The 27910-nt window shown below is 33.5% G+C and overlaps 3 protein-coding genes and 1 long non-coding RNA gene across 5 annotated transcripts; 3 read left to right on the forward strand and 1 right to left on the reverse strand.

The window, feature by feature from the left end:
• Positions 1–201: 201 nt before the first annotated feature.
• SWC2 (DNA binding protein SWC2) lies at positions 202–4724 on the reverse strand. 2 transcript variants are annotated; one of them, XM_088508992.1, is made up of 10 exons: positions 4385–4724; positions 4155–4201; positions 3759–4059; positions 3361–3442; positions 3135–3254; positions 2976–3044; positions 2470–2512; positions 1753–1818; positions 922–1119; positions 202–838 (listed from the first exon to the last, which is right to left on the reverse strand). In XM_088508992.1, the coding sequence occupies exons 1-9, from the start codon at positions 4595–4597 to the stop codon at positions 930–932; spliced, it is 1131 nt and encodes a 376-aa protein (XP_088365118.1). In that variant the 5' UTR covers positions 4598–4724; the 3' UTR covers positions 202–838; positions 922–929. The 2 variants fall into 2 exon arrangements, with proteins under 2 accessions (XP_088365118.1, XP_088365117.1); XM_088508991.1 differs by lacking the exon at positions 2470–2512 and having other exon boundaries at positions 4385–4692.
• Positions 4725–15485: 10761 nt separating this feature from the next.
• On the forward strand, positions 15486–20088 carry LOC107632110 (protein NRT1/ PTR FAMILY 8.3). Its single transcript, XM_088508125.1, has 5 exons — positions 15486–16043; positions 16663–16768; positions 16853–17070; positions 17643–18199; positions 19011–20088. The coding sequence occupies exons 1-5, from the start codon at positions 15993–15995 to the stop codon at positions 19831–19833; spliced, it is 1755 nt and encodes a 584-aa protein (XP_088364251.1). The 5' UTR covers positions 15486–15992; the 3' UTR covers positions 19834–20088.
• Positions 20089–22123: 2035 nt separating this feature from the next.
• On the forward strand, positions 22124–27630 carry LOC107632109 (protein NRT1/ PTR FAMILY 8.3). The gene is made up of 5 exons (XM_088508126.1): positions 22124–22495; positions 23081–23186; positions 23269–23486; positions 24258–24814; positions 26655–27630. The coding sequence occupies exons 1-5, from the start codon at positions 22400–22402 to the stop codon at positions 27484–27486; spliced, it is 1809 nt and encodes a 602-aa protein (XP_088364252.1). The 5' UTR covers positions 22124–22399; the 3' UTR covers positions 27487–27630.
• On the forward strand, positions 25145–26014 carry LOC148572712 (uncharacterized). The gene is made up of 3 exons (XR_015907210.1): positions 25145–25284; positions 25819–25890; positions 25974–26014. It is a non-coding gene; the product is annotated as an uncharacterized LOC148572712 (long non-coding RNA).
• Positions 27631–27910: the final 280 nt, after the last annotated feature.

Here is a 27910-nt window from a genome sequence, read left to right on the forward strand (position 1 = left end):
TAAAATTTAAGAAACAGTTTAAAATTATCTTATTTAAAATTTATTAATTATTGCTAAAATAATTATGTATTTTTAGTTGTAATAAATATATAATTATGAATTTTACCGTACATGTTATATAAAATTAGTTTATCTACTGTCGTAAAAGGTTATACGCTTTCCTTATCACAAAAAATAAATCGTACAGTTTTGGAATAATCATTTAAGTTAATTCAACCTCTCATTTAAAATTAAACTTTTAATTAACAAATAGTTAAATAAGTATAACTAAACGTCTATAATATATGGAATTCAATCTATTTACAACTCACTCGCATGTGTCACGTGGTCATAATAATATTTTTCTATCCATACAAACTAGCCGATTCTTTTACTCATGTTGTTGCCTCTCTGGCTGTACAGCTTTTCGTCCAAGACTTATCAATAATTTCTTATTCTTAATGAATGGATGTCTCAATCTTCACCCCTTATTCCTGTCTTGAGGATGGGCATTCTATGTTACATAGATGATATATTGTAGGGTTTCTTGAGTAAGGGTGGCGTGCAAGTCTATCTTTGATTAGGAACAAGCACATCCCCCCGCCCCCTGCCTTTTTTTTTCTCTATTTCATAAAGCCATGAAAACCTATCACCGCGACACTTAATGCTTATCCCAAAGATGTATATGACAAAGTGTGAAAGGAATTTCTTATCTATCATATATCTTATCAGACAGGAGTATGCTATGGAGAGAAGAGTGTCAAAAGGTACATTGTTCTTTGCAAACTGAGCCAGACCTTAAATCCTGGGGTACTATAATTGAGCCAATCCAAGGTCCAGCCAGATACATGAAGTAGAACTGAAAATCATGCACCACCATTGTGACAATAGAGTAGATAATGACATATAATCAAACATTGAAGAAAAAGAAAATTCAATTACCAAAGAAGCTAGTCAGAATCTTCGTCTTCGGAAGCAGGCATTCTTCGGAAGCGGGCATATGGCCTAAAATTTGTATGTACACTTTTGTCTGGCACCATTGATCTCTTCTGCTTAAGCGAAAAACCACAACCAGAAACTGAATCATACAAGATCCCCATGGCCATTTGCTTTCTATTGTTAGCATTTTCCTCCGCAAACCTGCAAAAGAAAAAATATGTTGATTGAAAATCAACTAGCCAACAATCAATTCCAATACCTACTTTCCACAAGATGATATAAGCGATACCAAGATAAAAGTACAAAAACATGCAAGTTGCCCACTATTATGATCAGCTAGGGTAGCCCCTAGAATATTATTTAATAAGCAACATATTTGATTGATATTGCCATGCCAAAACATCATTTAGCTTTCCCATCACTGTATGAATAGATTTCATGCATAATGGAAAACAAAAAGCAATAAATAAATTGAGATAAAATCCAAATAAAGAAAATATTGAGCAACAATTTTCCATTCCTCTTAAGATGCCATGTGTGCTTATTTATTGCTTTTGATGTCTTACTAAGTATTAAACTTTCAAGATGAACTAGCTAGTGATCGTCTTTCTATGGAATACTAGACCAAATCATCCTAGGAGGGGAAAAAAAGGGAAAAAGAGATGAGCCAAAAACAAAAATATCCTTCAGAAATTTACTTTAGTCTCAAACTTTTGCACACATGTAACCTTAAAAAAGAACAAATTGAAATATATAATGCTGAAAATTTGAAAAAGGAGAATTGGCAAAATTGTACATTCATTGAGAAAGATGTGTAACCAATAATAGTCATACCGTTGTCGGATTTCTTTAAAAGCTTCTTTAGTGGCATATGGCAGCCCTGTCTTTGGATCACGGTACCTGCATTATTCCAGGGAGAATTCTTTAGCAACATGAGGAATGTAGTGGCAAAAGGCTCAGAAAAATATTTCTAGTGACCTACTGATAATGCATGACAATTACAGCAGTGGTTACGTTCACATTTTCCCGGTTGAGTTTGGCATAATGGAATTTGAAAATCCAAGCAATAATCACTAGGGTTTAACAAGAAAGTATAATGCTTGCTGGAGGGAATTCAAGTTTCCAGGAGAGAAGGAAACTGAAGAAGGATACACCAGAAGTTCAGAAGATGAAGAAAACGTAACCTAGGGCATAACACCTGAGATTTTATTACAACAAACAAACTGGAAGAAAGCAATTTGGTGTCATTCATAGAACTGATCATTCCATGTAAAAAACACACTGATAAGCTTTCAGAAGACCATCTCGTCTTATACTACATCAATTTTTCAAGTTAAACAACAAATCCTATTAGAGGGAGAAAAACACACCCAGGGACTTTATAGATGAACCCACAGACAAGCAAGGGTAAAACCTAAAACAATGTCCAGTAGATGTCGTATGAAGAACAACTATACTTGCAGTTCCAAATGGCACACATGCTTCTGTCATCCGCACCGGGATAGTAAAGAAATAACATAGTAACCATCAAACTCGGAAATGAGCTCTTACTTGGCAGGCAAACCAGTAATTGCACAAAGAGGTTGCTCTGGATCTGAAAACAAATATATATACAATCATATACATAAAAGGATACCTTCGAAATAACAGTATTTCGGCAATGTTTGTTTATCAGAATAGATATTAAAAAATAAAAATAAAAAAGAAAGAGAAAAACAAATAAACAAACAACGAAACTTATGTGAAACCCCCCCCCCCCCCTTTTCTTTCCTCTTCCTTTTTCCCCCCCTCTAAATAGACACCCAAAAGATGAGACAAATTCCTTGCTCAACAAAACAATTCAGATGCAACTCCAAGCAATTCAATCTTAGCATTAACTATTACTAATCCAGTGAAACAATATCCCCAACAAAAAGAATGCACCAAGACCCATCATAACAAATATGTCCTCAACAACAATTTCTAAGGGAAACAGCTTATGTAAACTTACTTAACAAAAAATGAACTGAACTGTCAAACTCATGTAATCTTTTACTGTTAGCATATAAGGAACTCACATTGTACAGGTGTCGTGGCAATATCAGAGTGAAATGAGGATCCCTTAATGAACTCTAAATATGTATAACCTGAAAAATTAACAGATTACTATATGAAGTGAAATGCGTATAAAATGCAGTGTCCAAGGTGAAAGTTGTTATGCATTGAATCATTCTTACCATCCTTTGAAATGTATCGTATCTGTGGTCCATTATAGACAGTTTTATGCACAATTGCTTTTCTCTTAACTTCTTCCTCCCTAGCTAAAACACGCTCCAAATTTCTCAGGTTCATAATTTCTGCAAAGTAAAAGTTACAATTGAGAATTGTGCTGGGCCTTTAGAAGGTCAAGATAGAAAACTAACATTAAAACAACCAATATATGTTAAGCAATATAATCTCGACCTGTTTGAGCAGCTTCTAAAAGCATTTCCTCTTGTGTCATTCTCTTCTCCTCACCTTCCTTCTTTTTTTTTACTGTCTGTGGCTGGAAAATGAATAGCAATTCAAACCAAGAACATATAAGCACAAGCCTCACTGCCTTGGAGTCAATATTATAGGCCAGGTAATACCCGTAATACAGATTACAGAATTTGCGAAATATAATTGCCAGACCATTGAGCATAACTTACAATGTTTACACCACAAATTAATCGAATTTCTCTTGGAAACTATCCTAGTATTACTAGGCTCTAAAGTGAACAAATGCCACAGCATGCCTGAAACTATAATTGAAAAAGAGAAAACAAATACCAAACAAAAAGCAGGGAACGCATTGATTAACAAGAAGCACAATTGCCAACCTTCATGGATGCTTGCAGAGCACGTATGGCATCTCTCTCTGCCTGCCGAACAATCACGGCAGTTCTAGTGGACTTCCTGATTATCTTTTCCCCTCCATCATCGCGTGTATCATGGTGTTCCTCAGGAACTGGCTCCTTCTCTGGTTTATCATCATCATCATCGTCATTGTCCTCATCGTCATCATCATCATCATCATTGGGAGAACGTTCCAACTTAGACAAAACCTTCTGCTTCTTTTTACTCTTCTTCGGCTTTGGCAATTTCTTCCCGGGAAATATTAGCCGCTTCTTTTTATGTACCCTAAAAATGCGAATATTTGGGGTTAAAAGACCTTTAGAATTTCAAAATGCTATTGTTTAAAAGAACCCTAGTCATGATGAGAAACAGGACAGAACCTTTCATCAGCAATATCATTATCAGGCTGATCATCAGGTTCAGATTCCTACGAATGAGCAACAGCTGGGTGAGAACAAAAGTCATTGCAGAAAGCGTTAGCTCCTAATTCTAAACTGAGAGTTCCTAACGATTTACAGAACCACAATCGTTGAAATTAAGTGTGTGTGTGTGTGTGTGTGTGTGTGTGAGAGAGAGAGAGAGAGAGAGAGAGAGAGAGAGAGAGGCATACCTCGTCATTGAAGTCGCTATCGAATTCGTCGGCAACCTCAGCTTCCTCGACGTAGTTGTCGTCTTCCTCTTCGTCTTTGAGGGCGTCCTGGTTCCAGAAGAGATCGTCCTGCTGAATCTCGTCGTCGAGAAGCTTCGTCATCCTCTTGCCTCTGGTGGCGCGTGACGCACGATCCAGAAGCACAACCGGTGGCGCCGGCTCCGAGCTCTCCATGGCTCGCCGGAGACGGAGGGGACTCGATGGCTGGGGGTTCGCAACACTTCTTTGGTAATTCGGGTATTGGGACTCAAACCAAAATGGCACGCTCAAGTCTGCTAAACTTGTCCTAGTACTAGTAGTGGAGCTCGACAACTTTTTTTTTTGGTCGGTATTATTGGTTGAACTTTGAACTGGTGGATTGCAGGCTTGGAGCCTCACAAACATGTTGGGCTTTGGGCCTGTTCAGTTTACCAAAAGTTTACTCAAATATTGTGGTTGCCAAAAACATAACTGAAAATTTGTGGGTGAGGACAGTGGCAACCAAAGGTTAGGTACAGTCACTACAGTGCTAAAAGAAAATGATATCCTATTTAAAATTTTAAATGGATATCCTAACAAATTAGTTCTTTACCTGTTAAATTGAAAAATATTGTAGACAAAAATAAAATATATTCTAGTTGATATGTAAATACATGTTACTTAGTTAAATAGTCAAATATATTAAATTATCTACTAAATTTCAAATATTATTTTTATACAAAAATATTTTCATTTGAATATTTTTTATTAGGATTTCTTTGTTTGGTTTTTAATTAAAAAATATATGGATAAAAATACACATGAATAAGTTTGGAATAGACAAAAATTCATATCAAAATTCATAAATATTAAAATACATTTAATAAATTAATTTTGATAAATAAAAATACACACTAGTTTTACAAATCTACTAACGGAATATTGCTTTTGTCTATGAAAAATAATTTTTAGGATGTACTCTGATATTTATGATCTTTTGTGTGTATTTTTATTCACTTTAAATTTTTTTATGTTTATTTTTGTCTATTTACTTTTATTTAAAATATGTATTTGATAGATATTTTAAATTTTAATGCATTATAGATTTAAATAAATTTTAAATGCTAAATTTAAAAATTAATTATATATAACAATATTGTAATTAATTGTTTGTATAAAATACTTTTTGATCTAGTGTAACAAATTAAATATGTTTTGGTTAACTTAGAATATATTCTTTTATTGTCCAAAATATTTTTGATAGATTAAAGACTAATATAAATTTAAATTTTATTTAAGTATTTGTTAGTGGTCAATAATTATTATATACACAATACAATGTTTGAATTTATAATACTTATTTAAATGGACGAGTGAGTTAATTATTTGGCCAAATTAAATTAATTTATTTTTAGAATATTTTATCAAATTAAAATTGACAATAAACTAATATCACGTGAAATGATCTTTTAACGTATTATATTAGAATTAACTAATTTGTATTATAAAGACACAAATATAATAATAGTTAATTGTTTAATAATTGTTAGTTAAACTTTTTATTTGAGTAAACACCCAATCTAGTCTTTGTCTATTTTTACGAAGGACAAACCGATTTCTGTCCCAAAAAAAAGGAATACTTCGACCCTCAACCTTTTTATTTTGAGATAATACGGTATTTCTATTAAAAAATTCATTAAATAATAATAAAAATTAGTTTTGTGGGGGTTTTATTTGTATTTTGTGGGGGTTTTAAACCTCCATCAACTATTAATAACTTTGTTTTTCAAAAATTCCTTCCTCAATGGTGGTTAAGTGAAGAAAAACCATTGATAAAAATAATGCCACAAAAAAAAGTAATTATAGTACAATGTCTTTTAAAGGAAAAAAATAACATCGAATAAAAAATGAAAGAAGAAAACTTTAATGTTGATAATATTGGTATTGGTGATGATGATGGTAGAGGAGATAATGATGATGATAAAATATAGTTACACAATAAAAATAATAGAGGTATGAGTGATAATAATAAGGATGAAAAAGATAATGGTAATAGTGGTAGTAATTGATTATATTGTTGAAAAGATTTTTATAGAAATTTAAAACTCCACAAAATACAAATGAAATTCCCACAAAACTAATTTTTATTATTATTTATTGAATTTTTTAACATATGAACGGTATTGTCCCAAAATAAAAAAATTGAGGATCAAAATATCTTTTTTTAGACAAAAATTACTTTATTTTCCGTAAAAATGGATAAACACCGAATTAGTCTTTACTCCTTTTCATTCTACAGATTACAGAGCTTTTGAAATATGGTCTTACAGTATAGTTAAGCAAAACCCATAATTTTTTATTAGTACAGAACCCATCATATTATATATCAATCCTTTCAAAAAGAATCTTTAGAAACGTGAAAACAAATTTAAAAATAGAAAGAAATACTAAAATAACGGGGGAAAAGAAAATCAATTGTAAACAAAATCAACGGCCACTAAAATCAACTATTAAAATAAAATATATATTAAAATATAAAATATAAATTAAAAATAAATTAAATTATATATATTTATGAATAAATTATAAATATATAGTAATTAATTTTAGAATTAAATATAAAAGTGGTCCTTAAATTTACAATCGAACCTCAAAAGTCATCTCTTAACTTGCAAGTACCCTACGTTTCACCTTAAACTTAGCAATGTTAGCTCGCTGTCGTCTCTGAGATACTTTCTGATAACGAAAAGATGACATAAACGGATGGAGACCACACTGAAAGCCACATTGGACTGCCAAAACAACATCGTTTCATTTTTGGTGTAATGACTCAACTTCTAATACGTCATGACCAATGCTAGCCGCCAGACGCTACTACACAGCTTTTCCTAGAGACTCTAGACCTTATATATAAAATATATATACATATGAGCCTGTAACACTAATCGAGATCACGTATCAGATATATAAATACCACGAAATAAGTAATAGTTAAATAGATAATATCCGCATGAAGCATAGAAAATACAGAAAACATAGTAATATCATACATATATGCCCGAAGGCTCATTTAGTACATCATAATTCATACCGGGTTACGTTGTTGCTTATTAATAAAAATGTTTATAGACTCTATATTTATACTATCAAGCCTCGATTCACAAGAGTCACTCTAATCTGGAACCCATTCTAACTTGTTTATATAGGTATTTACAAAAGCACCTAACCCTCTAAAAGTCTATACAGAGTGAGGGCAAAGACGACTACTACTACTGCTACTATTATAACTATTACTGGACATCGATTCCTGGTAGTTGAAGAAACGCAAAAGTGCTGTGTGGAAGTAAAAAAAGTCGCTCCGAGCCTATGATCCTCCTGTAATGCTATTGCTGCTCGCTAGTCCAAAGGCTGAAAACTCAAAGAAGATCTCACCGGTTTGCATATGCAGAAAACGGGACATAAAGGATGAGAATTTAAGGTTCCCAAAAGGGTACTACACAGGAATCCTAAGGGATTCCGCAACCTAAGTCTAAGACTTTGCGCAGTTAGGTCGGTAAGTCACACAAACAAGTACAAGCACAAGTATATAGAAGAATAATAAACAAATACAAAGTACAGGAAGTAGAGATAAATCATAATCACAAATAAATGCAGCAATCAAGTATGATGCATGCATGGTCCTATGCAGGCCATGAGCTCATGCGTCGGTTGACTACTCGCAATCCGACGTTATCTAGGAACTAGTCCTAGATATGGTTTCCTGATTGCGTCCGTCCGTGCATACGTGTCGATGTGGTCAAGAATACCACCAGTCCGTGACACAGGCAATTGTGGCAAAGCTTGACGCCATAATATGTGCACAAAAGGAAAAACAGAATTTTAACAGTCAGTGGGTAATACCCGCCTCCAAACAACCTCTGGCACATTGGGATTTATAGTTCTTTTTCCGCGGCACATCTCAAATAAAATTTATCTTTAAAGAATTTCTCTGCCCTTCTTTTTGAAAACTTGTGCCCGGCCATTTCTTAAAATATTTTTGCCTTGTCATATATTTTATCATTTTTCCCTTAGTATTTTTGTACATTTTCAATTTTACCCTTTTTATACATAACTTCATTTTTCTAGTTTTCTTTAAGCTTTTAGTGACGCTTTCATTACTAGTGTTATTAATTTATCATTTTACCCTCATATTTTTTTCTAAAAGACCTTCTTACCATTCATTAAGTTAATTAATAATTTTTAATTTTGACTTTATGCCTAAAATTACTAACATGCTCCTAAGTACTCTAGTTTTACCGTTTAACCTGATTTGGCGTCAAAATATTGCCAGGTTAATCCTAATATTTTTCTATGACCAAATTATCTATAATACTTTTAATTAATGCCAATTCTACCCTTAGGGACCTAAAAGATCATTTTATCCTTTACTAATTTATTTACTTATTATAGTTATCACTTTTCACCGTTTTACTTATAATTTTGACTCAATTAATTTATCCTTGATGACACTAAATTTAAAATTTTATTTGTCTTTCAATTAGATTATATTTTTAACTCTCTTTTTACCTAAAAATGACTATAACACTCTTTTTACTTTTACACCTTTGTTTCATAGGATTAAAATTAGTTTTCTAACCTATTTTTAACTCTTATACATGTAACTTTCATGATCATTTAGTGGATGATTTTCAGGAGTGCAGTTTTTTATTTTTATCCACTTTTAATGACTTTTAAGGCTTGAAACTTAAATCCCAAGTACTCCAAATAATTTCAGTGGTTTCATACAATTTTCATAGGCAAATAAACTTCATATATCACTCAAATAACAAGAAAAAAATAGAGAAGCACCACTGAATTTACTGATTATAAAATTAAGCACAAAATCACCATAAAGTGGCTTATATGAACACCTAATCAAGCACAAATATATATTCTAACTATTTCTAACCCTTACCTCTTATTTAATTCAGTTTTTAAACCTTTCACACACTATAAAATGTGTACATAAAGGCAGAGAGACACGACTGGTGGTGGTGCAGTTTCATTTTTGATCGAAAAGTGTCACAAAAACGTCGAAATTCAACCACTTTGAGCTCGAATTTCTCTAACTTCTTAGGCGTTCTCCATAGTTAATTCAAGACTAGTTTTCTATACATGGAGGAGAGTAATAACTCATTATAGCTACTGTTGGACAAAAAAAAACAGAAAAAGAAAAGAGAAGAAACAAGAGTTTACCTTGCCGAAATTTCGGTATAAATACAAGAATTAGCGAAAACGGGTAAGAGTTTGTATTTGTATGGATTGAGTACTTGAAGAACACATGAAGAACAATAGAAGAACAGTTGAAATAAGGGTTGGGGCACAGAGAACAAGTGCAAGAATTTTCTCTCTTTCTCTCTCAAGAATTCGGTCAAAAGAGTGTAAAAATGTGTAAAGTGTTTTGTGAATTTTGTGGCCAATGCTTTCTTAAATAAAAAAAATCAAAGTCTTTCTGAATTTATGATGGTAAAAGATGCTAAAATTTTTGTAGTCAAGGGCTGGGCTTTAATGAAGAAGGAGCGTGAAAACGAGGAAGCTTGGTCAGCGCTTGCGTGGTGAGCTTATCCACAGTTAACCACATTTTATTACTCGAGGTTAAAAAAACAGTAGAGAGGGGTGAAAGGCTGAGAAGGAGAGATAAGTTACTTGAGTGGCAAGTAAGAATATTTGGGGTCTCTAGGAGTCGTTTGCGGAATACTAGTCAAAAATTCAGTTCGGAGTAAATTTTACCGTGTGATAAAATAATTAATGGCTAATATTTATTCTTAAAGAAATAAATCATGAATAGATGTCTAATATTAATCTTGGGACACAATTACCAAGGTAGAAATTATTTTTACCACTGGTTTCGAAATTTTCGGTTATAGGAATTTTTCTCAGCGCATGCAAAACCGTCACTAAAAGTGAATTTAAGGCTCAAAAAGTCTCTAATAAGAAAAAAAAACTAATGGTAAGCTAATATTTATTATTTACTAGTCACACTTGACTTAAGAGAATTAATTACCCTCATAAAGTCAATTTTGACCATATTGATGATTTTTTTTTCTATTTAATTTTTTTTTCTTTTTCCTTTAATTTTCGTTTTTTTCCATTGTGTCAGCCTCACTACTTATTGGGCTGTGGTTCGAAATTTTATGAAATAAATTATAAAATAACCAGAAAAGTCTATTTATCAAAAATCGGGTTCTTACATTTGGCGCCCAAATAGAATAGAAACGACGTCGTTTAGTGTATATAGAGGGGATTTAACATGCTGAGTGACTATGCACCTCTCGCAGTCCAACGAAATCTCTTCTTCTTCTCCCTATTTTTTTCAATGGCTCCACTTTGAGAAGGATTTTCTCTGTGAAGGAAAGCAACCGCACTGTAATTATCTCATCTCTATCGTACGCATAATGGTCTAAGGAGAAGCATCTTAGTTGTTAGAGATAACCAAAATATAAAGGAGAAACTAAATAGCCACTACCTACTCCTCTATTTTTCTTGATCATGACTTTTTTTTCCTTTTTTTCTACGTTGTTAAGTCAATATCCATTCGCTCATCCCTTTTGTAATCTTGTATTTTTTCTAAGAATTTTTGTTAGGATTTTCTTCCTGTGTTGTTGTTTGTTTTTATCCGTGACGATGATGGTAGCTATGGTTAGAATGTGTTGAAAATAAAAGTTGTTTTGTATGTAGTTTATTTGTTTTCATAGTGGATTAGGGTTTGGATTTATTGTGTGTTCTTGATTGATGGTAATTTTGATAATCAATTTTTATTTGCAGATGACTCTCATTACTATTGTGTATTATCATGCGGATCCTTTGTGATGAGTGAAGACGGTGTTATTTCATACATTAGGGACCATATTTCAGACATGCCAAAATTTGACCCAGATTAGCTAGATGTGTTCTTCATCAAGGAGTACTATAAAGAGTTTGGGTCTGATAAGGGAGAACACTGTTGATGGCTAATTCCAAATAGGTAATTAGAGACTGGTCTAAGAGAACTAAATTCTGATGCTAAGCTTCTAGAGATGTGCTTCCATGCTGAAAGAAACAAAGGAGAGATGCATGTGTACTATGAGCATGGGTATCTGTTCTAATGTACTTGGAACAACCACCATTCAAAAAGGGTAAGGAGGTGGTGGTTGAAGTCCCTACCCAACCAATTTTACTGAGAACAAGACCAAGCTCCAGGACCATTCTTCCTAACCCAGTTTCAAACCCATCTATCAATCAACCTGAAACTACTGAAATTTCAAAATCCACCCAGCAGCCAACCCCTACCATTTCCAACCCAATTTCTCTACTTGCTACCTCTACTCCACCCAACCAAGCTATGCACCATATTTAAGTGCCTCCTCTAACTACTAATTCAACCTCAATTCCCAAATGTACTCCAACACCAGTATCTAAGTCACAGCCTAGTAAAGTTTTCCAACCTAAAGTAATCTTAAAGAAGTCAATAAAGAAAAAGGTGTTACATTTAAGAAAACCGTGAAGAAGGGTGCTGCAAGGACAATAATGAATAGTAGATATACAACTCAGGCATTAGCTAAAGGTCACGTGACAATAAATACAACAAAAAAAGGGAAAGCAAGTTGAGATGGTTGTGTTATCAGATTTTGAATCTTTGGACAGTTACAAAGTGCAGAAAATTGTGTTATCAGATTCTAAATCTTCTGATTTAATTATTGTTCTCTTTTGTTGTTGCTTTGTATCTTTCTTTTCATCTAATTAAATATTGTCCTATAGGTTGTAACAGCTGTTGTGCAACCCTAGGCAAAGCCAACAAAGCTCCCACAAAAAATAAGATAACCTCGTACCTCCACTCTTCCACCACCACCAATTGCAACAGCTTCAATTTCTCTATCAGCCACCAATGCTCCAGTTTCAAATGCTCTTTCACCATCCACTATTCTAGTTTCAAATACTCCACCACTAACAACTACTCCTATTGATCCAATGGTTGGTGCATCTGTAGCTACAACTTCGAGGCTGAGTAACTTCCTGCGACTTGTACCAATTACAGGATTCAAACCACCAAGAAAATATAAGAATTGAACATTTAGATATTTTTTTGGGTGTAACATTTTGGTTTTAAATAATGACCTTTATAGTTTATGAGTTCCATGTCTGTGTTAGGGTGTATTTGTTTTGGTTTGAGTTAAATACTCTATGTTGTTTTTTGATAATGTCTAATTTTGACACAGACAAATTTGGAAACACTTTATTTTGTGTGAATGTTATTATTGAATGTTTAAAATTGTATTATTATTTATTTCTTAGCTTTATTTTTCTTAATTTCTAAATTATAACCAACAACAATGACAAAATAGAACATTGTGTTATCATTTCTATTCATTTGTTCAAAGGGTACAGCAATTACAACTATCATATTTAGGCTTTTCTATTACATAATATCTAAATGGCTTTCACCACTTCCTTGCTACACTGACAACAATCACAATTACTATCATAATAACCAACAACAAACAAAATGTCAGTTTTAGAGTCCTAACTTCATATTCTAAACTTCCAACCTTTCAGACAAATTTCATTCTCCACTCTTGTATTTCGAATCCAAGATTAGCTCTACCATTTACTTCTTCATCCTGGACTTTATCAGCCCACATAAAGAAACTACACCACCTCTTGCCAACATTTTGCAACCGCATTTCATGCAAGTGTGCCAAACACTATATCCTCGGAACGATAGTGTGCCAGACACTATATCCACGGAACAAAAGCCAAGGCACTATATCCTTGGACGTGGCAGAAAGGTGACATCCGAAAGAATGTGTCGGGTTGGCATTTACGGACCGACAAGTGATATCACGAGCTAATAGGATAGGCATTCATCATGTGCATCTTCTATGTGTTTTGTTTGCTTTTCCTAATTGTATCTCTTGCCTAAGTGTATAATATACTTACTTGCTTTGTTTTACTCGTTGTACATATATATTAATTGTGTTTTACTTTCTTGGTTTATATGTGTTTGTTCGGTGCTGAGGAGGTTAGGTAGGCAGTGGCGATGGAATCGCAAGGAGGTTAGGATGGTGAAGGCTGTGGGATACAGCGGTGTGATTAGTATTAGTTAAAAATTTTCTAAGTTTAGATAACCCTATCTTATGGCTTATGGTTTAATTTATTTATTTTGTTAAGCTTGAATATCTGTGGTGTGAAGTTCTAGAATTGCCTTTGGCATTCCGAAACCTTATATCTTATATATTGAGTACTGTTACCATACTGAGAACCTCCAGTTCTCATATCATATGTTGTTGTTGTTTTTCAGATGCAGGTCGCAACCCACCTCGGTGAGTTTGCAGTTGGTAATAGAGTGGAGGATCTTTTGTTATCTTGTATTTTGGTTATTATGTTGTAGTTCTCTCACTTTTGTTATTATACTTTGTTGCCCTAAAGGCTTACTTTGAGAGATAAGTGGTATAAGATGTTTTAACTTAAAAACTCTGTTATGTCTGTATTATGACTAGTTGGCCTAAACTCTGCGGGCTGCGGCTAGTACTCTATGATTATCATACTTATATATATTTACCTTGATTATTATTGTATTAAGTTTCATGTTGTATCTTGTGCCTTTGTGTTTTTAGCTATCGTGTGTAAACGCTTCGCGCTTTGTAACTCCGTTTCATGTGATTTTGAACTTTATTCCTTCATCGGGCTCCTAGTTTTACTATCTCCTTCTATATTTATTTACGTATGAGCTTTAGAACTGTCGCGACGCTCTGTTATCTTTTACTTTACAGCTAGAGATAAGGTTTAGGGTAACGGAGTGTTATAATAATTAAATTATATGTATATTTATTTTATTGTTAGTGCAAATGAGATAAATTAAATAAAAATATAAATGATTTAAAAAATATATAATTGTAAATATAGTATTTAATTTATTAATTTGAAAAAATCCTTAAAAATTTTGCGATGAACTTAAAAAAATGTGTTAAATAAGTCCTCCAAAAATTACAATAATAAAAGATGAATGATAATATCATAAGCTACAAATCTTTATAGATAATTCTAGCGTGTTAATTTTTTGACAACTTACATGATATTTTCTTTTTCACTTATTCAGTCTATTTCAAATTTTTCTTAGACTTGTTTAATATTTTATTTTCTAGAAAAATCTATGAATTTATTATAAAACTTTTTCAAAGACTTATATATAGAGAATGGATCATCTAATTTTTTTAATTTTTTCTTTAATTATTTAATAAAGTGTGGCCTCTTGCCCTATATTCTTTAAGTAAGACTAAGAAAAAATATATAAAAAAAATATTAAATAATAAAAAATTACACTTTATTAAACAATTTAAAAAAAAAAAATTGAAAAAATCTACTTCCATCTCATTATATGTGCCATATTTCCAAACAAAAGATATTAACTATATTTAAATTTAATCATATTATACGCATAAAAAATTAATAATTAATCAATTACTGTATATAAAAATATGTATTTTACATCTTATAAAAATATTATTATATTATTATAAACAAAATTGTCTATGGCATATTTGATTATTCAGATAATTGATAATTTAACGAAAAATATGTGTAAATCAATATATATGTATAAAAATACATAAATATATATTTTTATAGTATTTTTTGTGTCTACACATAAAAAAAAAAGAAAATAAAAAAATAAAAAAACAAAACTAAATTAATTGGCTTAATTTCTATTTAGACAAATGAAATGATGAAAATTATTTTAAGGCTAAAGTCATTCTTCCAAATTTGAAGTAGTATTTTTAGCCATAAAATCAATTACATGATTAAATATCTTTTAAATCAAGGTGATGTAAGTCTTTTAATTTTAAAAAATATCATAAAAACGACATTTTTAAACAAAAATTAAACTCTTTAAAATAATATAAAATTTAACCTAAAAAATATATACTAACATTTTTTAATTTTTCAGAACAACCTTTCATCCAATACTTATCCAAATTATTAATAAGATAACGAAAATCTACTGATCCACTAAGAGAATTTTGACTAAGATAACAGTTTACTTTAACTTCTAATTTTAATATGTAAATAACACCCTTAAAAGAAAAAAGTGTTGACCCCATGAAATAGCAATTTTGAATAGCAATAGAAGACAAGTCGTTGGTAGAGTTTGTTGTTCCACTTGCGATTTTGTAGGGAGAAAAATATTGCGATTTTAGAAAAAAAGGATGTCCTCTGACGTCAAAATTTGGGAACCTGGGTTTGCTTGCTTTCTCGGTTTGCTCACCTTCACAGCCCCCACCAAACCTTTCCCTTTCTCACTCTTTCCCTTCAATTTCAGTTATTTATTGTTTTCATTATCATTTATCCAACTTGCTTTCATCAATCGTTCGATTTTTCTCTCTTTCTGTGGTGTGTGTCTGACACACCCCATTTCCAATAATAAGAAAACAAATTCGGCGTTTTTTAGCATTCCGAGGTCATTCGGTTATTTCCTCATCCATAAGAATTAAGGATTTGCTCTCTGTATTCTCATTCTCTGTCCTCCAAGGAAAGAGGGCTGAACTGTGAAGGAGAGAGATAGAAGGAGCAGAAAGAGGCTTCTTCTCAACCAGATATGGGTTCTGTAGATGATGATTCGTCGCTTGTGGAACAGGGTCTTCTTCAGGTTCTTCCTTTCTCTATCTTTCCCCCCAAAATACCACGTATTCTGACTAAACATGGGAACTTGAAGTTGCATCATTAATTTTTTAGGTTTCTTAATGGATCATTTAGCTTGTAAATGGAGTTTGACTTGGCCTAGATTCTCAAAAAAAAAAAAAAAAAAAAGTGTTTTTATCTTTAAATTCTTGTTGTTGAGGTTTGTTTTAAGGAAATTTGAGATTGTGAGTGCAAAAGAGTTAATGAGGATCCTGGTTGCTTTTAATATTTTGTGATGTTGATTGTTAAATCATTAGGATTGGCTTTGCTGAAAATCCCTTCTCTGTTTATTAGTGTTCATTTTGATCGGTGTGATGAGTTGACCTGCTTTACATTCCAGATCTAAAATATCGATATACTTCATGTTTGTGAAGAGGAATTAAGGATAAGAAATTAAGAACTATTAACGAAAACCAGAGGTACTATGTTTTCTTTTGTCTGCAGTTTGGTAGTATCCAAAACAGTGCTTAGGTCACGTCACTATATCTTTTCTTTTTCCTTTTTGTCGGTGAGTGTTGTACTAGAAAGTGGTTTTATGTTGTGACTTGTGAGGTTATAACTTCTAACTGTTTATTTCATATCTGAAGGATGAAGAGAGCAGAAGATACACTGGAGATGGCTCAGTTGACTTTAAAGGGAGGCCTGTACTTAAGGAGAATACTGGCAATTGGAGAGCTTGCCCATTTATCTTAGGTAAACATTCTTTTTTTCATTTATTTTCTTATGCATTGCATAATCTATTTTGTTCATTCTATATCTATGTAATATGGATTACAGGCAACGAGTGCTGTGAACGTTTGGCTTACTATGGCATTGCAACAAATCTTGTTACCTACCTTACCACCAAACTACATGAAGGAAATGTCTCTGCTGCAAGAAATGTCACCACCTGGCAAGGCACTTGTTATCTTACACCTCTCATTGGAGCTGTTCTGGCTGATGCTTATTGGGGAAGATACTGGACAATTGCTGGTTTCTCCATGATTTACTTCATTGTAATTACAAACCAATATAGCTTTGTTCTCTTTAATCAATTAATATTCCACCTACAGATGTCTTGATATACTGCTGAACCTTCCGAACTTCTTAGATAGCTGAAGCAAATGCATACATGCATTATGCCAATATTGCAATGCATAAGCATAATTGAGGCATATGCATTTTACGGTTTTTTTTTTTTTTCTTTTTTCTTTTTTTTACATAATGAAATTTGTAATTGTGATGTGATGTCATTGGATTACATCCAGGTCTTGTTTCTATGTGAAATATGAATCCTTTTTAGACATGTTTTAGTAAATGATTGGAAAATGGTGAAGGATAACAAAGTTTGTGGAAATTATTCCCCTTCTATACGGTAAAAGGGATTCCACTTGAACACTGACTATAGTGCTTAAGTTCATCATTCATCCTTGCTTTCGGGAAGCTATAGGTAACAGGAAATATGGTGTTTATATCGACCTTTTGGTATCCTTTGGCATAATTTGTTTTCCTTGGATGAGTTGCTTCTACATGCTTCCTTTTTCAATTATCATTGCATGTTGTAATCTCTTATCTTTGTTTCATGCAGGGGATGTGTACATTGACTCTCTCTGCTTCTGTCCCAGCATTGAAGCCTGCTGAGTGTGTGGGTTCGATATGCCCTTCAGCTACTCCTTCCCAATATGCTGTGTTCTTCTTTGGTCTCTACATGATTGCACTTGGGACTGGTGGAATAAAACCATGTGTATCTTCTTTTGGGGCAGATCAGTTTGATGATACTGATTCCCAAGAAAGGATTAAAAAGGGATCCTTTTTCAACTGGTTTTACTTTTCTATCAACATTGGTGCCCTCGTATCAAGCAGTTTAATCGTGTGGATTCAAGAGAATAGAGGCTGGGGACTTGGATTTGGCATTCCTGCATTATTTATGGGTTTAGCTATTGGAAGCTTCTTTATCGGCACACCCCTCTACAGGTTTCAAAAGCCAGGGGGAAGCCCTCTTACAAGAATGTGCCAGGTTGTGGTAGCATCATTCCAGAAAAGGAATTTGGCTGTCCCCGAGGATAGTAGTCTGCTGTATGAGACACCTGAGAAGACCTCTGCAATTGAAGGAAGTCGGAAGCTGGGGCATAGTGATGAACTGAGGTAATTGACTGATTTGACTTGGTATTTCTGTTCTAGTGCTATAAACATAACACAGAAAAATAGGAAACACAATATATTATTGCACATGGTAACTTTCTAAAGTTCTTGCTAAATATAGTTTGTCTTTTTGCCAAATTAAAATTGTTAATGGTAGTTTGAAACATTAGGACTGATCAATATAGAAATAGAAGTTGTAACGAGAGGGTCTCACTGGCAAGTACCTTAAGATGGCACACCAGATAAGGCCTGACAGGATATGATAAATAATGTTATACGGCTATACATGGTGTCTGGAGTGCATGACAGATTGCAAATTGCTATCTGCTTTCATCAGTGGTTAGCCATGACTCTCTTGATGGAATATGAACTGTGGTTGCTGTAAATGTAAAATTGTGGATTATCTAATTTTTCGTTATTTTCTGTATGAATTTATGTGAGGATTTTGTTTAATTGTTTACATAGGTAAATATGGTAAAATTAGAGTCCAGTTAGCATATTATGTGGATCAAAACCTGCCATTTAAATTACTTTATATTAATGGGTTATCTATCTGGCTTGGCTAAGTGGAATCCAGTGATGTTGTTCTGACTGAGCTGTATGAGAAGCCATTGACTATGATCTACTTAACGCATCTGTAGTGAATTACTGGGATGTTCATCTTACATTGATTAGAGTTTTTCTATTTTGCGTTTCAGCTTTGTCAAATTAAGTCAACACTTAAATGAAACTCTTCAACTTAATTCATTTACCTCTCTTGACCATACGCCTACCGTTCTGCCCTCTAAAATGCCATTCTCTTGTTTAAATGAAGGTGCCTTGATAGAGCTGCTGTAGTGTCTGAGGCTGAGAGCAAAACTGGCAACTATTCTAATCCATGGAGACTTTGCACTGTGACACAGGTGGAAGAACTGAAAATCTTGATCCGCATGTTCCCAGTTTGGGCTACTGGAATCATTTTTGCAGCCGTTTATGCCCAGATGTCAACATTGTTTGTGGAACAAGGAACAATGATGGACACCACTATTGGCTCCTTCAGCATTCCTCCAGCTTCCCTCTCAACTTTTGACGTCATTAGCGTCATTTTCTGGGTCCCAGTCTATGACAGGGTAATCGTTCCCATTGCAAGGAAATTTACAGGCAAGGAAAGGGGCTTTACAGAGTTGCAAAGAATGGGAATTGGCCTTTTCATTTCAATCCTGTGCATGTCAGCAGCAGCCGTGGTGGAGATTGTGCGTCTGCAGCTTGCAAAAGAGCTTGACCTTGTTGATAAACCTGTTGCTGTACCCCTCAGTATATTCTGGCAAATCCCTCAGTATTTCTTGTTGGGTGCAGCTGAGGTATTCACCTTTGTAGGGCAGCTTGAGTTCTTCTATGATCAATCTCCGGATGCCATGCGCAGTTTATGCAGCGCACTCTCACTCTTGACTACTTCATTAGGAAATTATTTGAGCTCCTTCATTCTTACTGTAGTCACTTACTTAACTACGCAAGGCGGAAAGCCCGGTTGGATTCCAAATAACTTGAATGAAGGTCATCTTGATAACTTCTTCTGGCTCTTAGCTGGACTTAGCTTGTTAAACATGTTAGTGTACATAGTTGCGGCCAAAAGGTACAAGCAGAAGAAGGCTACTTAAAGATTTCCCAGACATTTCATCTGGAGTTGGAGCATCTTCTGATGTTTGTTTCTGTCACTGCTGTGGTTGTTTTTTATGTACACTTCTTAGTTCTTCCACTAATAGCTGGAAGCTTGTATGCCTAGTAGGGCAAACATTGCTTACTAGTTACTACAATGCTTAGGTGAAATTGTATTCAGTTGATGTCAACTTCCTCTGCATGTTAAAGCTGTGTAATATAGTGAAGGTGGTTCAACCTTTTTAGTGTTTCATCAATCTGCCATTTGCAGTGTTTGGCTATGGCTAATGTGTGTTCATAGCGAGAAGCCAAGGATATTGAACTACAACCCTACAAGCACAAGAGTAGATGTAGATGTTACCTAACATAACACACTTGTGGGTAAAGAGAAATGTTTGTGACAGCTTTTTACGTGGGACATGGTCATAAATGAGACCAACATGATGTTTCATGTGCCACCAACTACCCATGCATAATGCGTTATCAGAGCTAGTTGTTTACTTAGTATTTTTGTTTTTCAATTACAATATAACGCTGAGAATAAATGGGAATAATCAAACATAATTGGTGATGTGAAAGGGGTTAATAATCGTGAATACAATCAATACATGTTAATACAAATTAGGAACAGAACACACCTAACCATGTGTATGGCGCTGTTGATATCTTAAGGTCCCATGTAACCATGTGTTCACGCTGAAATCATGTCTCGTGTTGAGGCTACACAATCTTTTTCAGAGAGAGATTGCCTTTTTCACCTTAAAATTTTTTTGTTCAACAATAATTTATTTTTATTCCGTTTAGAATTACAGGTTAATCCCTATCTTTATTTAAAATGTTATATAAATTTAGTACATTTGCGAATCCTGTCTGTTAATTAATAAATAATGGAGATGATAATATAGAATAAATGAGTGAAATGGATTGTTATATGATTACTCAAACCAGTTTTTTATTTTGATATTATCTAATAGTGGTGTGTTTCGGCCATATTAGAGGTTGGTGTGTTAATTCAACTATGGAGGTCAACTGCAAAGACATCAGAGGGTCAGATTAGTGAAACTGAAATCAGACAGTCAGTTTTCGAAGAGGAAATATATGGTATATAAATATTTTAGATTTAATATAACGTGAATAAACTATTATTTTTCACAATTATTACTTTAATAATTGCAAAAGAAAAGAAGAATGAATTTGATATAATACTGAGAAAATTGAATGATTGTGGTGGGAGTGGTAACAACAAACAAGTGAAGCATAAAATAAGAGGTTCTGATTAGACATTAGAGCGGTGGCTGTTACAACATTTTTTATTTTTTTTAATATTTGGAGTTTTAAAATAATTAAACAATTCTAAATTTCTAATCCTAAAATGGTATATTTTTGTTTTTCTATAATTAAATTAAAATGAGTTGTGCCCTTTTTAAAATTAAATTAAATTACATTTTTAATTAAAATTAAATAATTTTAATTTTAAAAAGTAATATAATCTTTTAAATATAAATTTCGAATCTTTTAAATAATTAAATAACTCTTATCTTAAAAAGGATATTTTTATCTTTTTAAAATTAATTACAAAATTGTTTTATTTTTTATAATTAAATTAAAGTTTTAATTAAAATTAAATAAATTTAATAATAAAAAATATTTTAACTTTTAAAATTAATGAAAAAATAATTTATTTTTAATTTTTGTTTTTTATTTTTTTTATAATTTTGTAATAATTTAATTTCAAGTCAAAAATAAAATAAAAAGATTATAACTAAACAAAATTTTGATTTTTTTTTTCTTCTTGACTTTGGAGTACTAAAATTTTATCTATAGATTTTTTTTTTTTATAATTAAAAAGTTATAATTAAAGAGTACTAAAATCAAATGTCACTTTTTAAAGTGGCAATGAGATGACAATATTTACTGTTTGGGTTAGAGAGGAGAGGAAAAGAATAAAGTAATTTTTTAATAAAATAAAAAAATTTAAAATAAATCTAAATTTTTTATTTTAATTTTTTTAAAATTTAAATTTTACAAAATTTTAAATATTAAAAATACTAAAATTCCATATAATTTTGGAGTATCAAAATAAATGCGGTTTAGAGTTTTGTGCTGATCATCATTGAATAAAGAGGCGTAAGCTATCAGTATTCTTAGTTTGTTAGTCACACCCTTGAGTTTCGTGCTTTACTGTTGCTACTTGCTTCTTGATCAAAGAAAGGTCGGCGTTCCAATCACATTTAACCACGTGACACCATTTAATTTCTTATATACTTTTCTCAATTATCACTTGTTACACACATAATTACACATTTTTTTTTTCATTTTTGGTTGGTACTTTGTATTCTTTCGTTCCTATCAATATATTATTATTATTATTATTATTATTGTTATTATTATTATTATTATTATAATAAAGGAATATTTTATTCTTATAAATTTGAAGGAAACGCCAATAAAGGAGAAGTGTGACACATTCTTGTACTCATTTAATATTTCATCATCGCTTTCATTCTCCAATTTTCTCTGACGAAAACAGAACAGAGGGTTTCTGTTCTGAAACAATAAACAGTTGAAATGGATTCCTCAGGTTCCTATGAGGAAATGGGTTCCTCTGGGAATATGGGTTCCTTTGATGATGCAGCACTAATCGAAGAAGGACCTCTTCTTCAGGTTCCTCTCTCTCTCTCTCTCTCTCTCTCTCTCTCTCTCAAACTTCATATCTTTTTGCCTTGTCTATGATGTTAGTTGGTACTTTGGCTTTTTTTGTTTTTCTGATAACAACAAACACAACTATGGTAACCCTAATCATGATAAGAAGTAATTATGGATTGAAAAGGAGGGTAAAAAAAAAGGAAATTGAAACTTGCTGTGGGGGAGGAGAATCCTAAATGTTTGTGATTTGGTGGCTGATTAAGGGAGTCTCTTTTGAAAACTTACTTGTTTGCTCACAATTTAGCTACTCTGGTTTTTCCCCTGCATATGCCCCCTGGTTTCTGAATATTACTTGTGGTTATTCACAGCAAAACAAAATTACCCTTATTGTGTGGACTCACCTCAAGATAGAATAAAGATTTTTGGGGTCTAGTGGATTTCAAATAGTGATAGTTTAGGGAGGAAAAAAAACTTTCAATTATTATTACAGGGAAAATGTAAATTGTTTCTGATTGTTATTGCCCCCATTTGATTGTCTTTTTCTATTTTTCCAAAATTGGATTTTTTTTAATATGTGACATGATTGTTTATTTTATTCCGAAGGATCCATTGGAGAGGCAATATACAGGAGATGGCACAGTTGACTATGAAGGCAACCCAGTTCCTAAGGAGAATACTGGCGGGTGGAGAGCATGTGCATTTATCCTTGGTAAGCTTTTACATTACCCTTATGTAACAAATAATCTATAATCTATTTTGTTTATAACATTTTTATCTAATATAAATCACAGGAAACGAGTGCTGTGAACGTTTGGCTTTCTTTGGTATTTTAACAAATCTTGTTACCTATCTTACCAACAAACTACATCAAGGAAATGCCTCTGCTGCAAAAAATGTTACCATCTGGCAAGGCACTTGTTATCTTACAACTCTGATTGGAGCTGTTCTAGCAGATACATATTGGGGAAGATATTGGACAATTGGTGTTTTTTCCACTATTTATTTCTTGGTAATAGGATGAAACAGCTTTCTTCTTCTAGTCATATATCCATTTTGAAACTTTCTTCTCTTCACAGACATTATTAAACGAGTTCATTCTTATGATAAGTTTCTTCTTCTCTAGTACTAGTAGTACTTCCATGGCTTTCATGTAAGATTAGTATTGTTGGCATGTTATTCTCGCTATATTCTGATTTCGACATGCTATAAATTATACAAAAATACATGTTATTATCTTCGTTGCTAGTAGAAAGCATGATGATTGTTTAACAGGGATCTGGAGCAAAATTGGTGAATAGAAGATAGTAATTTTCAGTGTGTTGAATAATTCAAGTTTTCATAAATGGATTTTATCTATCAAAGATATATCCTTGCATAAGAATTGTAAGTGCAGTCAAGGCATGTGCACTGCACAGTATTTTGCACAAGTAAATTTGTAATGTGTATAGGATGATATTAGGTGATTTCTAGGTGCTCTTTTTCGGCTCTTTGCATTGAGTGCGAATTCTCCTATGTCATTGTACATGGGTAGGAAAAGGTGAAAGATGTGGAAGAAAACAAATATTATGCCCTCAAAGAAACTTCAAAAACAAGGATCTGAATATCAGTTTTAGGTGCATTGTGATCTAAACTTTTTCATTCTTTTACACTGCTTTTACTTCAAATCTAGGTTTCTCACCATGCTAGTGTTCTTTGTTATTATGTTTTTTTACTACAGCTTTGCATGTTGCTGTTAATTGTCTTTTCATATTTGTAATATGTGAATGGTTGTTTCATGCAGGGGCTGTGTATATTGACTCTTTCTGCATCAGTTCCTGCTTTGAAGCCTCCTGAATGCTTGGGTTCTCATTGTCCTCCAGCTACTCCTGCACAATATTTTGTGTTCTACTTTGGTCTCTATGTGGTTGCCCTTGGAACTGGAGGTGTAAAAACATGTGTGTCATCTTTTGGGGCAGATCAGTTTGATGATACTGATTCTAAGGAAAGAATTACTAAAGCATCCTTTTTCAACTGGTATTACTTCTCTATTTACCTAGGTGCTCTTGCATCAAGCACCTTCATTGTGTGGATTCAAGACAATGTAGGATGGGCTCTTGGTTTTGGCATTCCCGCTTTATTTATGGGAGTATCGATTGTAAGCTTCTTTTTAGGCACACCAATCTATAGGTTTCTAAAACCAGGGGGGAGCCCCATTAAAAGAATTTGCCAGGTTTTGGTAGCATCTGCCCGAAAGCAGGAGTTGGCTGTCCCTGAGGATAGCAGTCTCCTGTATGAGACAGCAGACAAGAAATCTGCTATCGAAGGGAGCCGCAAACTGGAGCATAGTGATGACATGAGGTGATTTTTATATACCTTTGAGTTCTCCTGTCGGAGTTAATAGCTTTTTTCATTGTCACAGCATTGGGGCTAGTTTTGACTTTTCTCCAGCTGTTACTTCTTCATAGGCAACATTTTTTGTGAAAAATATCCTGGAGTTGCAATTTACTCACTGAATATTACGTAAAATCTTAAAACCCATAACAAGTTAAGTCTTTTGTTATCTCTCATTAACTGAAATAAATAGTGTAACCCTGATGTGGCATGTTAAGTGTCTCTGTACTGTCAACTCAAGCTATATGCAGGTTATATTTCTCATGCACACCCCTGCCCCTGTACTTCTGCTATGTTCTTTAGGTAGGAATTTTCAAACGCTATGCCCCTTAAGATGATTATGCAAAATTTTCCTTTTTATTTTGCTCCTTCAAATTGATGTCACTGTTTTGTCCCCTAGATGCATGATTAGAAGGAGGAATTTGGAGTGAAAGAAGGTAAGGATTAATTTCTCATTTAAATGTTAGAGTAGTACAAGAAGAAAAAATGAATGGATATCAGAATGTTACATGATAATCTTTCACTTCACCATTAACTCGGATGAGAATTAGCGGCATGTGTTAAGGAGCTAAGACCGTTAGTCTATATTAATATTTGGTTTTTTGGACTATCTGAACCATCTTTCTTGAAAGTTGTTGTGTATAGCTCATGTAGTATTGTTATCACCGATACTTTTGCTGTGAAGATTTGCTGCATCCTGCAGATAGGCATCAACTTGGGAATTGTGATACAAATTCAGCATCAAATTGGAATTTTAACCCTAGCAAAATATTGTTTTTGATGTAGTACTACAAGATGTTAAGCCCATAATTGATACTGCAATCTAAACATTGTAGAAAAATAAATGTATATGCTGAAGAAAAATAAAATAGACAGGCCAAGCATTTTCTTCTAATTAGTCCTTCCCAAATTCTATTTGTCCTTTATGTACTGCAGATTCCTTAGTTGATCCTTTTGCTAAATCTTTCCAGACCGTGTACCTTTTACCAGGCTCTATGTGTTGATTATTTGTGCAATATCAGCCGTAAGGATAGGTTTTTCAGGTAAGGGTTTGCTACCTTCCTATCTTTCTTTTGCTGTATGCTACCTCCCTGATGGCTTCTGTGAATCTGTCCCTTGTTTGCAGTTGAGAAATGAATGGGGGTTCAAGTGTCCTATCTAAAAAGCTTCGTGGCTGAGGGGCACATGGCTAGGCAGGTGCAGTTACCTGTCCTGTGGAATTAAATGTCCAAGTAGACACTTACGATGCCACATCAGGGGTTACCAATTAATCTCCTAAAAGAAAATATAAAGGAATCATTAGTTTGCTATGCACATAATAAATTCAGAGACTAAATAAATCAAGGACTCTTAAGTTTTTTATGTACTTACTGCTTCCTTCATTGCTAGAACTGCTTTGCTATCACAACTATCCTCAATGTATGGCAGATATAAAAACTTGAACAATGTCATATCTAACCTACCCCATGTAGGCTAATGGAAGGTTTCATTTTCTTTCTTGCTTTTCGTTTACCTTGTTTTTTTAATCTTGTCGGTTGACAGTTTTGTATGTTAACATTTTTCTTTTCCTTTTAAAATGTTTATTGCATCAGAAAATTGTATGCTAAAATTTGAAGATTGTGACATTCTTTTTGAGTAACTTCTGATCAAGAATATGCAATTGATAATGGCTCAAGTGTTCCAAGCTGCTTTAGAGTTCTTCCTTTTTACCCTTTTTATTTTTGACAGGCCAATTAACTTCAGAACAGGTTTTTCTGCTCAGCACCTTCTATAACTCCAAGTGATTTTTGTTTTGAATACAATGTAGGTGCCTCGATAAAGCAGCTATAGTGTCTGATGCTGAGAGCAAAATTGATTATTTTCCTGATCCATGGAGACTCTGCACTGTGACACAAGTTGAGGAACTGAAGATCTTGCTCCGCATGTTCCCAATTTGGGCTTCAGGAATCATTTTTGCTGCTGTCTATTCCCAGATGGCAACCTTGTTTGTGGAACAAGGAACGATGATGAACACAACTATCGGTTCCTTCAAGATCCCTCCAGCTTCCCTCTCATGTTTTGATGTGATAAGTGTTGTTGTGTGGGTCCCCATCTATGACAAGATACTTGTTCCACTTGCCAAGAAAATTAACGGCACGGAGAGGGGAATTTCTGTGTTTTATAGAATGGGAATTGGCCTTCTTGTTTCGGTTGCATGCATGTCGGCCGCAGCTGTGGTGGAGATCATGCGTCTGCAGCGTGCGAGAGAGCTCGACCTTATTGACAAACATGTTGCTGTACCCATTAGTGTGCTCTGGCAAATACCTCAATACTTCTTATTGGGTGCATCCGAGGTATTCATGTTCGCCGGACAGGTTGAGTTCTTCTACGATCAATCTCCGGATGCTATGCGGTCTTTATGCACAGCACTGCCACTTGTGAGTTTTGCACTGGGGAACTACTTGAGCTCTTTCATTCTTACCGTGGTAATTCACTTTACGACACAAGGCGGAAAACCGGGATGGATACCGGATAACTTGAACGAAGGTCATCTTGATTACTTTTTCTGGCTTTTAGCTGGACTTAGTTTCTTAAATTTGTTGGTGTACATTGTCACTGCCAAAAAGTACAAGAAGAAGAAGGCTATTGCTATTTTTTAAGGCCTTCAGGCATATCTATCTAGAGTGGAAGCATGTTATGACATTTCCTTTTTTTTTTTCTTTTTGGTGATTATTCTTTGTCTGAGAACTACTAGCTCAGGAACACAGCCTAAATCATCTAATATATTATTCTTTGTTATAAAAGTTTACGGGATAGAACATCTTTTAATTAATAATTTCTGTTACATAGTGCTAAAACTATGTGGACCACTGCTAATGGTTTAACTTTAAATATTATAGGATAGTTAATTTAATCATGCATAGTTGTATCCACAATTATGATAGGTTAAGGTCGTTACTCGTATGCCAAGGGACATAGAGACTGTTGATAAGTGTGCTATACCTCAAATTATAGATTCTCCTAACGTCAATTAATTTAAAAGCTGCACTCAACCCATGAGTTATGAGAATGGTGGACCTAACA

This window comes from Arachis ipaensis, chromosome B3, assembly GCF_059453495.1.
Source record: "Arachis ipaensis isolate K30076 ecotype BB chromosome B3, ASM5945349v1, whole genome shotgun sequence".
NCBI lineage: Eukaryota > Viridiplantae > Streptophyta > Magnoliopsida > Fabales > Fabaceae > Arachis > Arachis ipaensis.